General features: G+C 41.5%; 1 protein-coding gene across 1 annotated transcript in view; it reads right to left on the bottom strand.

The window, feature by feature from the left end:
• Positions 1–11,999, bottom strand: part of OSBPL10 (oxysterol binding protein like 10) — a 179,568-nt gene extending 167,569 nt beyond the window's left edge. Inside the window, exon 1 of the mRNA XM_074945619.1 lies at positions 11,662–11,999. Coding sequence (XP_074801720.1) covers positions 11,662–11,984 — 323 coding nt within the window. The 5' untranslated portion in view covers positions 11,985–11,999. The remainder of the gene's footprint in view (positions 1–11,661) is intronic.
• Positions 12,000–12,928: the final 929 nt, after the last annotated feature.

The raw sequence follows: 12,928 nt of genomic DNA, 5'->3' as shown, positions 1-12,928 counted from the left end.
GGTCGGGACCATCTTACAGAGGCCTACTGCCTGTGCCAGGCCGCCGTTCTCCACCGCAGGACTCACCACACCTTGAAGTAGAGGTTGTTGCATGAGAGCTTGCTCTCCAATAAAGTCCTGTAGGCTTTTCTGTTGCTCAGCCTACCAGGCAAACAAGGACTGTCTCTCCAGGTGGTGGGATTGCTGGAAGGCCTGCACGGTCTCTTGCACCTCCTTCTACTAGCCATTGCAACAATGTCCTCCATCACCCAGGCTACAGAACCTTTGCACCAACTCCCCTGTTAGTTTCTCAGCACAGATAAGGCAGATCCTGGACAAGTCCTTATTTGTGACAGGGCAGAGCCCTTCACTCCCATCTTCTCGTACAAATGGCTCTGACACCTCTGGTTTGTAACTACCATTGTACATTTCGTGTTTTATCAACCACCACCCTCTTACAGTCCTGTGCAGCAAGTCTATTTCAAGTGTCATATAATCATAAAAGAGGGATGAGATCTCTCCATTCAGAGAGCTCCCTTTACCTTTGCACTGGTGCTCACTCTCTTCCCACTTCCCTGCCCTGTACTTCCTTCCTATGCTCCTTTTTCTACTCTGGAAGTTAACCAGTTAATTAGCACCTTAGCACTCCCCAGCCCAGGCTGATCTAGTAATTAGCCATTCCTTCCCTCTCTCAGGCCCTCTCCAGGGGAACTAATTGAATTTACAGTGACCAGAGTGCTGGTTCAGCTGTTGGTTCTTAGTACTTCGTCACAACAAACACTAAGATCTCTTACTAGCAGAGCTATAAAATGCCACAAATCTTAAGATAAATATCAGAACATTTTAAAAGGAAGTTATGGGAATGCATTTATATCATCCACCTACAGTTGTGAGGTTAACAAATGCAATACTTTCATTTTCATTACTCACTGTAATATTTTGATTTTTTTAAATCATATTTTTTTTATCATTGAGACCTAGAACTTATGGCCAATTTCAGCAGCTTCTATATACAGATGGCTAATTAGCTTTCTCTAAATGTATTATCAGAGGACAGGCTAGAATTTTAAGGTGATTTATCCCAGGAGAAACTGAACCCCAGATGTGATCGTCCAATGAAGAAAACACAGTTGCCCCAGTGATTTTATAGCAAAACCTTTTTTTTTAAGTAGTATTATATATATACACTGTATATGTATACTCTCCAGTCTAGGGCCAATGGATTTCATTATTTAATTTAGTTACTGTCATTTGTCCTATTTCGTAACACTAACGCTAAGTATTCACATTATTTTTTAATGATCTAATAGTGCATATGTGTGTTCCCTCTGATCACACACACACACACACCCCCCACAGGGTATATTACCCAGCGGAATTGTTGCTCAAACAGCAAGGGGAGCTAATCAGAGCAAAACTGAGTTTAGGGGGTTTAGCGCTGACTGTGGGAATTTGCCACTTCTTTTTACTGTCTGAAAGCTCAGCATGCCATCACAGTGGAAGAAAGGCTGCTGTATGTTGTGTGTGTTACTTCACTCCCTCAGGAACAAAACTGCTGCTCTGGTCTGACATGCACTGACAAATCCCAGATGCATTGACTGACTGGAAATGTTTGGGTCCTGTTTGTTCTAAATTTAATTTTTCTACAGCTTCTATCACTATACTATCTGAGCATCTTGTACACATAAATGAATTATCTTCACAAAAGGCATAGACAGTGATATCCCCATTTGACAAATGGAGAACTAAGGTACAAAGAAGTTATTTGCCCACAGTGACACAGAATGCCTGGGCCAGAGTCAGGAACAGAACCCAGACCTCCAGAGTCCCCAACAAATGCTTTAACCGCAAGATCGTCCTTTTTCTCAACTCCAACCTGAGACTGAAAGAAGTCTTCTACTAAGCATTTGTTGTAAAGACAACTAAAGGATGAGACACAAATGGATGAATTTGTATGCTGGCCCTCTAATTTGCTAAATCCTCCTCTGGTTCCACTCAACTGCTTGAGCAACATGCTATGCTTGAGGACAACTGCACATGGCTGACTGTGTAGTAGATGCTCTCCCTGAAGTATAAAGTTATCTATTTTGCAAATCCACTGTTCTATTAACAATTTCAAAGGAGCTTATGTGAGATAGATCTATAATTCAGAGATACATAGAGGGAAACTGAAGTTGGAGGCTTCAGAGCAGACGTACTGGTCAATGAAACACACATTTTCCATTTCACTGGTCTAAGCTAGGTTTCTGACCATCCCAGGTGGCAGAATTTTTCCTTGAGTGGCTGAGGAACCACTCTCCCATCAAAGATGGCCCCAAAAGAATAGAACATCTATACATCAGTCATTAAGCTATCAGAAGAATAAAGGCTTCAGTCAAGAATCTATATGCATAAGTGTACTTTCTCTTTAGACAGTGTTCCTGAAATATCATTTATCTGATATGCAATTTTTTAAAAGCAGGTATACCATTAAATCTAAAAATAGAATTATAGATGTAAAGATTCTAAAATAAAGTTATATATAAAAGAACACTCTAAGCTCAAATGATGTAGCTATTGGGGAAAAATCCCAGATACATTTCCAAGAGCAAAAGGTGAAGAAAGTAGCTCAAGGAATACAACAAACAATTTACTTTTGGATGCGATTTTTTTTTTTTTTAAGTGTTCAGTAGTATGTCTTCATTATATATATTTTACAGGTTAAATCTTGGCATTTTAAATTCCAAATTTGACTTGAAATTAAAGCTGTGCCTTGTGACAAAATTTCAGCAGCATAAAACATATGTTGGCTGTCAGGTGTCCATCTTGTAAAAATTCCCATCAATCTGTTCACCCTTAGCAGGAACATACTGCTTTTAATAATTTCCAGCCATTCAACATGATATAGTACGATATACAAACAAATTGGCACTTGAAAAAACAGCTTTATTTACAGGGACAGTTTTGTGAATAAAAACTACAGCAGCATTTTAGTCCTCTCACCTTTTCAACATGTTTGTATGGCAAAAGCATTAATTTGCTCAGTTACAAGCGTATGAATTACAATCAAGGTTCTAAAATGTAAGCAGTAGGTTTCTACCTTTCACCTTCCCCTCTCTTCTCTATTCCATCTGCAGTCCCTTAATACAAGAATCTCCAGGGCAACTCCAGCTGTGATCAAGCAACAGTCCCTATAATCTATTATAATCTTTGTATTTGTTCTGGCTATTATGAGACTGGGCCATATCAGTGGCCTGTTTAACCTGGATTCAGAGGATAGTGTCTCCTCTTACCTCTGTACAGCTGTCCTTCAAGACATACTGTAAGTTACTTTTATTATTCATTAACAACATTGCACACAGCACTGTACAGATATGCAGGATACATATGCCCTGCTTCAGGGAGCCTTCATGCAAAAAGCCAACCACAGGTAGAGCGTCAACCACATCAGGGTTGTTTTATATAAACACTTTTATATAGAAGTGTTATATGTTCCAACAACCAAAACATATACTGGTTCTTCCCCACTCCCAATTGTTCTGTACATTTAGAAGCATGACAATAATTATTTCCCGATGAGTTTGTTTCTCTTGGACAGACATTTTTACTCCCACATCTATGCACACACAATTCTAATTATATGGCCCTTCACATCTGCTGGTGATTATCTTCTGGGTTCTAATATTGAGAAGATAGGCCTTAAACATACCACTCAAAAGAGAAGCTGGGCCATAGCACTTATGTCCAGCTCCACTGTCTCAGATTCATTCAATTTCCTACCTGACCTGCCCATAGGGTGACCAGATGTCCCAATTTTATAGGGACAGTCCCGATATCTGGGGCTTTTTCTTATATAGTTGCCTATTACCCCCCACCCCGTCCCAATTTTTCACACTTTCTATCTGGTCACCCTACCTGCTCAAGCACATCTTTCTCATGATGGCCCCAGACAAAGACCCCCAGGAAAGGGATGCACAATGGCCACCTCGAGGCTTCAGTAGAGGTCAGAGTGCCTACTCTGCTACATCATGGAAAAGCAAGTCAGAAAGTCTCCATCAAAACAAGATTTCAACAAAGGGTGGGGGTGGGGGGGAAAAATGTGTTTGCAAAATCTGACAACTCCCTCCACCTACCATCCATTCCCAGTTTTCTGACCAGCTCTGCCACTACACTGTGCCCAGGGAGGTGGCAAGTAGCAGAGGTTTCAACTACTCCCAAGCACAGCAGATACCTCCATACCATAGTTCATGGAGCTTAGCATGTTGTCAGCATGGCTGATTTGGAAAAGAGAAAAATCCTTAAAAAAAAAAAAGTAAGTGTCCTGAATTAATCCTCCCTGTTCTACTAGATCAGAGTCTCTCCTTCTCCAACACATTTATGCAGTTGATAAATCCTGTTTTTCCTCTACATCTACATAAAGTCTGCCTGGTCCACTGTCAAAACCCTCAAACAGGCCTTAATTTTCTTCTCAACTATTGCAACCTCCTTGTTTATGGAATCCCAGACTTACCCTTCTGATCCATTCTAAATGCTCCCATTAAAGTCACTTATCTTGCCTTCTGCTCAGCCACATCCATCTCATCTTCAAACCCCTTCACTGAAGCTGCTTCTGACATCAAGCTCAACGCTCTTGCCTTCCTAGCTCCTGCTTCCGTTCTCTCACCCCTTCTGTTTAAATGCCAACTTCTACTGGTTCCTATGCCATCTTCCATGCTATGTGATGGCCTTAGCCTCTTTTCTAATGCAATCCATTATGCCTCTACTCTTTCTTCCTTTAAGTCCCTCCTCAAAATAGAGCTCTTCCAAAAAGATCTATAAACCCTAATTTAAGTGTTCATAAAATAGTCTAAAAATAAAGTGTAACTTTGCTCACATCTTCCATCCTTTGTCTACTTGTAAGCTGAGACAGGGACCTTATTCTCTTTTGTCTGTAAAGCACCCACCATATCTATGAATAGTAATTATAGCAACACTGTTCTGCAAAACACCCCGGAAAACGGTTGCTGACATTTTTAGGAGGTGCCATAGCAGCAAGTACAGTCAGAGTTACACGACAGCTGGGAAAAAGAGGTAGATCACAAGAACAATGCAAGGACATGGTGGCTCTTTCTTCAGTCACATAAGAATTGTTTGGGATTGAGAGAATTAGTTTCTTTTCTGGAATACACTTCCCGTGATTTCTGAGGTGAGAGCAGTCGGACTGCAACTGCTCTTCTAGCGAGAGGCAATGAACAGGACTGTGGTAGCACTCCAGCAGGGGGAGTATGAGCTCAAATAAAAATAAAGTACAGCCTAGACTGCGCCTCTGTTGAAGAATGAGCATATCTAACTCAACAATGATGCCCAGGAGGAGGAGGATCATGTTCAAGAAACAATAAGGGTTACAGGACAGTTAGGATATGGCTCTCGGAGAGAAAACTAAGGATACACTGAAAAAAAGTGATGTAGAGAATATTTATTGAGTTATAAAATAAAGTACGAGGGAGAACTTATTTAATCAGTGTCTTCTCCAAGAGAATTCAGAAGAATAATGAACTGAATACATCCTCTCTCATCCACACAAAGTAGAAGTAATAACATCCAACAACTCGGAATTCATCTGTTTCTGTGTCAGTTTTGCATTCATAATGATCTTTGCCCAGCCAACAGCATGCAAGGATCAGGGATTTATTCATGTTTGCAAAGAAAACCTTCCAGATTTAAAAGGTTAGAAACATTTTCATTTAAAAAAAAAGAGAAAAAGCTTAGAATTTACACTTAGCATGGAAAGATTACTACTTGACTTGAGCAGGTGGATTTTCAGGACTTGTTTAGAATTTTTTACTGAGCTACTTAAAATCAGGATGGTAAACCACAAGCTCTTGTTTAAAATATGGACTGAAACTCTCCCATGCACACCTAAAAAGTAAATCCAACCAGAAATATTTTATGACAGTGCATCAACTACAGAGAATATAATTATCACAATTACAGAGCAGAAAAATTAGATGCCTTTGCATCTCATGACACCCACAGGTGTGTGATCACGTTAAGGTGCCCATGCTTCAGGCCAAATCTGGCTCTTCTGCTCTCTGGATTCTTGCCAGTATAGACCTAGAGGGATTTAATGAATCCAGTTGAGTAGTTTCGGATTTTTACTGATATTACAAAACAAGTTTTTAGCCATCCCTATCTTGTTTATTGTTTAAGTACTTGCTCCAATATTTAAAAAGAAATAGTTTGAGAGTGACTTTTCCTTCTGCATGTTTTAAACTAAACAACAGTCTTCCTCATTTTCAGATTAGGCTGTTTCTGAGGCTACTAGACTGCAGTGAAGAGAATCATTTTTTAAATAAAAGTCAGTACACTCTCACAGGATTCACTTAACAGGATGCCAAATGAAGTAACTTCACGAAGACCACCAATTCATCTTGAGACCTGCCATTGTTTCAGCTAATGCAAGTTAAGATTTTTTTTAAATGAATCTATATGTAGTACACCAAATGAAAGAGAGCAAACACTAAATTGTGTTGGGTACCTTTTTAAAATAGCAATGCCTGTGGTATATCTGTAAAGAAAATATCAGTGAAAATGTGATTCACAGTAACTGCATTCCTAAAGGAATTCCTGTTTCATTTAGATTTTAAAAGATAATCCTGGCATTCAAAAAGCAGGTGTTGGGCATTCTAGAGGCTTTTCAATTTGAGCATAATACGGTAGACCTTAACATTAAATGTGTTAGGATTATATAGGTTAGTGGATAAGGCCAAGTGACATAAAGGCTACTGATATCTGATCACAGGATTTGGAGTAAGTACCTTTACATTTATTAGACTTTTTAAAGTGAATAACAGTTTTGGTAAACTCTGTCTCCAGGGCCCCAGTCCACAAATGGTACTGACCAAATGACAAATATTCAAAGGGCAAATAAACATGTAAACAATTACCTGATACTGAACTATAAACTGAGTTTGGGGTGTTATAAAAAGAGCTACTTCATAAGTTTTGCTTTTTGTTGGTATTGTATTTATTTTAAACTTTGATTTCTAGAAAATCCTCCACCCCGAACAAATCCTTTTAGATTCAGTATAGTTTGCGATCCCTGATCGAATAACCCAACTATAATTCAGCAGAACAGCTCTACTGATGATATAAACTTCTTGAGCAAAAATATAAACATAGCATAGCGACTGAAAAAGTGTACTAACACAGCATGAAAAAAGAAACATGACTGCTACAACTTGCAATGTCATTTAATCTATTAAAACAGAATTATTTAAACAAGCATATTTTAAATTGTATTGTTTCTCCTGATGTTTTCAGAGAAGGTAAGCATTATAAATTAAAATTATGTCTTTGTGTTTCTTGTTAATGGAAGTCTTGTACATTTGGAAATTGACTCCTATAATTACCATCTAACTGTTAAATTGCCACAATGCCCAGAGACCCAGTCAGGAACTGATTGTGCTAGGCACTGTCCAAACACAATGAAGATGCAATCCATGTCCCAAAAAATTTACCATCAGAGGTCTCTATTCTGCAATCAGATCTGTGACATCAGACCCTTAGATCAAAGAAGAGTTCCATTTAATTGGACAAGGATCCACCCACATACGTCCCATTGCCCAACTGAAATCTAAGAAATTACTCATTACTTTTGCAAAAATCGGTCAGATACAAAAGTAGCCTTTAATTTTCAGAGTTATGCTATCAAAAAGATTTTTTTTTTTTTAAGAGGAAGATTGTCACCAAGTAGGGGACTACGTAATTCAAGAGATAGGTAAGAAGACAGACCTTTCACCTCCAAGAGTCCTGACCAAATCCAACGTATGACAGTAGCAACTGAGCTATTACCACCCGATGGCTGGTCAGTGGCCTACCAAATGAGTTGATTAAACCAATCCAGTTGTTCCAGGATTGGTGTCCCCAACACAAACACACTACATGTAGCATATTTGTTGGCAGTTATGACAAGGGAACCAAGCCAGAAAGCAGTAGTGGATTGGGGAAACACTAACACAGGCAAACACTGGGTCTTTATTGAACAAGAACATTGTGGCAATGTAAATATCACTAAGTAACCATGGGATTAATTTTCAAAGTCATACCCTCCAGAAATTTATACATATCCTTTACCAAAGGCTGCTCTGTGGGCTTGGGATAGAACTAGAGATAAGATAAGCTCTTTTCCTTTGCCAATGAAACCCATTGCAAACAATCCAGATCTTAACCCAAACCACAAACCAGAGACCTTTAAATGTTTCTAACTCATTTAGAGACAAAAATCTAACTTTAACTGCCCCACTCTCCTGTGGTACTAGTACTGTCAAGTTAGCCATTATGTTTCTCAAGTTTCTAGAAAAAATATTTTATACAGAATGCTAACTTTAATAGAAATGATGGTATCTGGTTATTTAGGAAACAAAAAAAAATATAACTAATTTAGATCAACCTTTTCAGACAACTTTCCTAACAAAAGAATCTCCATATGTGACATGCCTGGAAAAGGATCTGGATATACAAATTACCCAAGAGAAATGAGGTTTGATCCAGAAAAGAGGGCCAGCAATCTCAGTCTGCAGCACAATAAAAGAACATTTATGTAAGATATTGTTTCAGTCTCACACTAGTCAGATTAAAAAAAATAGAGAGAGATTGAATGGTGATAAATGTTGAAGAAACTGTGGTGAAAGAGGAGATGTTATGCATATATGGGGGACATGGCTAATCATAGAGTATTGGGATGCAATCCATAACCAAATATCACAAATTGTTGGATATATATATTACCAAATGATCCACTGGTAATCCTCCTGGGGGCTTCCTACTGGAAATGATAACACAAAGGGAAACAAGGAATTAATTGCTCAATTGTCTGCAGCTGTTCGGCTATTAATAGCATCTCACAGGAAAAAGAAAAAATAGTCTAACTGTAGGGAACTGGTTAAAAAAATAATAATAATAAATAATAATAATAATCTGGGAGGTTGCTATTATGGAAAAATTAACACACCAATTATGTACCTGGCAAAATAGAGGACAAATAGATACTTAGACATTTTGGTTACCTTTTATTCAATACTCAAGGGCAAAAAACTCAGCGCACTTGTCCAATTTTTTTTTTTTAATATTAACATTTGATAGACATGCCTGTCTGTTAAATATGTGTAATCAAAAATTTCACACAATTTAATAAAATCACAAGAAACAACATGATGCTCACTCTGTAGTGTGCTAATATCCTGTAAAAAAGAGAGATCTGGTTACTATATTTCCATTTGTCCCTCTAAACAGAAGCTCGCTGTTGTAATGATTATTGGTTTGTTTCTGATATTTACACGGCAAGGATTTGTAAACCTGTTAATACTTCCTAAACAAATCAATAGTAAAAAAGGAACCAACGCACACCTTCCAGCTTGGGGATGAGGAATGCTATAACTGGGTCTACAGTAGCAGTTTGGCGGGGGCAGGAGGGCAGTTTTCCACCACTTCCACTTCTGATTCAGCTCCATAAGCGACAGCAACTTTGGAAGCTCCAGCGGTGATAATGCTCCCATGGACACTAGCATTTTTATTACTGTGTCATTTAACACTGTTTACAGCATATCTAAATGACACAGTGTTAAAAACCACGGTCTGCTGAACATTAACAGCACTATTTCTTCCACAGCTGTTACCACTGGCTAGGCATGCTGATGTCAGCAACTGTAGAAATTTTTTGCCTGATACAGAAAAGGCCCCGTGTAGAAGTTTACCCTGTTCTATAGGTAGAGGTCCTCACTCTCCACAACTGCCAATCTAGTACCTTTCATAAGCACAAAAATCTAGTTATTTAAAATAAAAGGGAAAGGGGATGAAGTTTGCTAACCAGAAGTGAAAGAATAATAATAAATCCTCTCTGCCCAATTCCATTACAGTAGACTCCAGTACAGCACTATTAATACCACAATCCCAGTTGTAATAACAATTTAGGCCCTGATCCTGTACTGTGTTGGGTCCGAGCAGATTCTCATTGCAATCAGTGAAGTTCCTTGCCTGAGTAGCAGTCTGTTCATACCCAAAGAACTGCAGGATTAGGACCTTGGTCTCTGTGTCCATGACGAAAATAAATTAGACTTGTCAAATCAGGACGTAATGAAATTAAAACTTTTTTTCTTCTTATGAATTGTCTCATTCCCCCCTCCAGTAAAATGATCACCACAGAAAATACTATTTTTCTATTATCAGAGGGGTAACCGTATTCTGGATCTGTGAAAGTGGCAAAGAGTCCTGTGGCACCTTACAGACTAACAGACATATTGGAGCATAAGCTTTCGTGGGTGAATACCCACTTCTTCAGATGCATGTCTATGTACTTCTTAGTGCTAGTTTCTTAACTGAAGCAAGACATTTTATTCCATAGTTATTTTTTTTAAAATTTTGCAGAATAAGGAAGTCAAAAGTAATACATTACAGTATATAGTTTAGATCTATTTTCTACAGAACAAGGTTGGGGGGAGGGAGAATGAACTAGAAACATGTCAAGCACACTATTCACAGAAAGAAAAGGAGTACTTGTGGCACCTTACAGACTAACTAATTTATGTGAGCATAAGCTTTTGTGAGCTACAGCTCACTTCATCAGATGCATGCAGTGGAAAATACAGTAGGGAGATTTTATATACACAGAGAACATGAAACAATGGGTGTTACCATACACACTGTAAGGAGAGTGATCAGGTAAGGTGAACTATTACCAGCAGGAGAGAAAAAAAACCTTGTGTAGTGATAATCAAGGTGGGCCATTTCCAGCAGTTGACAAGAACATGTGACGAACAGTCGGGGGGAAAAAATAAACATGGGGAAATAGTATTACTTTGTGTAATGACACATCCACTCCCAGTCTTTATTCAAGCCTAATGTAATGGTGTCCAGTTTGCAAATTAATTCCAATTCAGCAGTCTCTCATTGGAGTCTGTTCTTGAAGATTTTTTGTTGAAGAATTGCAACTTTTAGGTCTGTAATCAAGTAACTAGAGAGATCGAAGTGTTCTCCGACTGGTTTTTGAATGTTATAATTCCCGACGTCTGATTTTTGTCCATTTATTGTTTTACGTAGAGACTGTCTGGTTTGGCCAATGAACATGGCAGGGGGGCATTGCTGGCACATGATAGCATATATCATATATCACATTAGCTGCTACTCTGAAACCTATTCACAGAAAGTTATTTCTTCCATCCCTCTAACTGCCTAAACACACACACACACATCATACACATATTTACATTATATGTTCAAACACCAGGCTACTTATCAGACCTCACTTGCAAAACTGCCACCATGAAGATATACCAGCCCAGGCACATGATCTACTCGGCTTCCCCTAATGACAATGGAAATACTAACGAGATCCCATCGCCCACGTAGAAGAATGAAAGAGGGATCAGGCCCGTGGCCAGTGGCTGAGCGGAATGGTGCCAGGCTGGGCTACACACACACACCACGCCACCGGCCTAACGGGCCAGGGTCCCTCAGCCAGCTCCGCAGAGCGGCATCTCAGGGGGACCGGCGCGTCCGAGGTCTGGGCGAGCCGGGAAACAGGGTGTCTCACGGGGCTGGTCAGCGGAGGACTCAGATAAGGGGCTCCCGCCTCAGAGAGTGCCGGGGTACCCAGGCTGAGAGGGCGCCCCGCGGCTGTGCGCGCCCACGCGGGGGGGCAGCTCCCACCTCGGGGTCGGGGGTTACCTGCTCTGCCAGCCCTGGAGGAGGTTGGTGTATTTGCTGAGCGCTCCCTCCAGCGTCGGCTCCCTCCTGCGGCCGCTGCCGAGCGCCGGCCTCTCTCCGCTCCCTCCCGGGCTCGCGGCTGCCGAGCCCGGGCTGCTGCTGCTCCCTCCTCCGCCGCCTTCCAGCCTGCCCGCCGCTGGCCGGCCCGGCAGCCCGCGGCCCAGGGAGGAGGGAGACGAGCCCGCCGACGTGGGGCGGCTGCTGCTCCGGCTGCTGCTGTTGCTCCCGCCGCCACCATCCCCGCTGCTACTGCCGCCGCCCTGCGCCGCCGCCGCCTTCTCCATGGAGCCCGCGGCGCAGGGTCCGAGCCCGCCCGGCCGCGGCTGCTGCGAGTTCCCGGGAAATGCCTGACTCACGCGCGGAGCAGGAGTGGCCGGGCCAGTGGGGGAGCCGCCGAGCCCGCCCCCTCCGCCCGTTACTAGAGCAAGTTGGGGCGGCGGCTGCAGAACTACCCCCAGCGCCGAGAGACGCAGGAACCCCCGCCCTGGTTGGCAGTTGCTCGGGAGGCTGCTGGCCCGGCCTGGAAGAGTCCGAGCCAGGCCTGAGAGAGAGCGCACAGCACGCGGAGCGACAGCCAGGGAGAAGAGCACAACTCGGTGTGTAACACACAGCAGCAACAGCGCATAACACACGCATACACACCATGTAACAGCCAGGGAGGAGAGCACAACTTGGTGTGTAACACACAGCATACACACTGCATAACAGCCAGGGAGGAGAGCATGACTCGATGTGTAACACACACACAAACATACACACCGTGTAACAGCCAGAAAGGAGTGCACAGCACGGTGTGTAACACATAGCAGCACCACTACCAGTGAGGAGAGCACAGCACTGTATGTAATACCCAGCAACACACATACAGCATAACACTCACTGAGGAGAGCACAACACAGTGTGTAACACACCACATACATATACACTGAATACCAGCCAGAGAGGAGTGCACAACATGCAATGTTTCACACAGCACTGCCCACCACAGAACACACATAACATGACAGCCAGAGAGAGGAGTGCACAACACAATGTGTAACATAGCACTTCACAACACACACACACAGTATGTAACACACATAGAAGCGTGCACAACACACGCACATACATAAGCAGTATTGCCATCTCCAATCATTCAAGAGCCATGAGTCAAATATTGTAAATCCACCAAAAATCATGAGATTGGCTTAAAATCATGGTGTTTTTAATTATAAATTGGAAGGGGTTC

The sequence above is a fragment of the Natator depressus genome, chromosome 2, assembly GCF_965152275.1.
Source record: "Natator depressus isolate rNatDep1 chromosome 2, rNatDep2.hap1, whole genome shotgun sequence".
Classification (NCBI taxonomy): domain Eukaryota; kingdom Metazoa; phylum Chordata; order Testudines; family Cheloniidae; genus Natator; species Natator depressus.
Note: the sequence above shows the minus strand (reverse complement) of the source record. Positions and strands in the feature narration are given on the sequence as shown.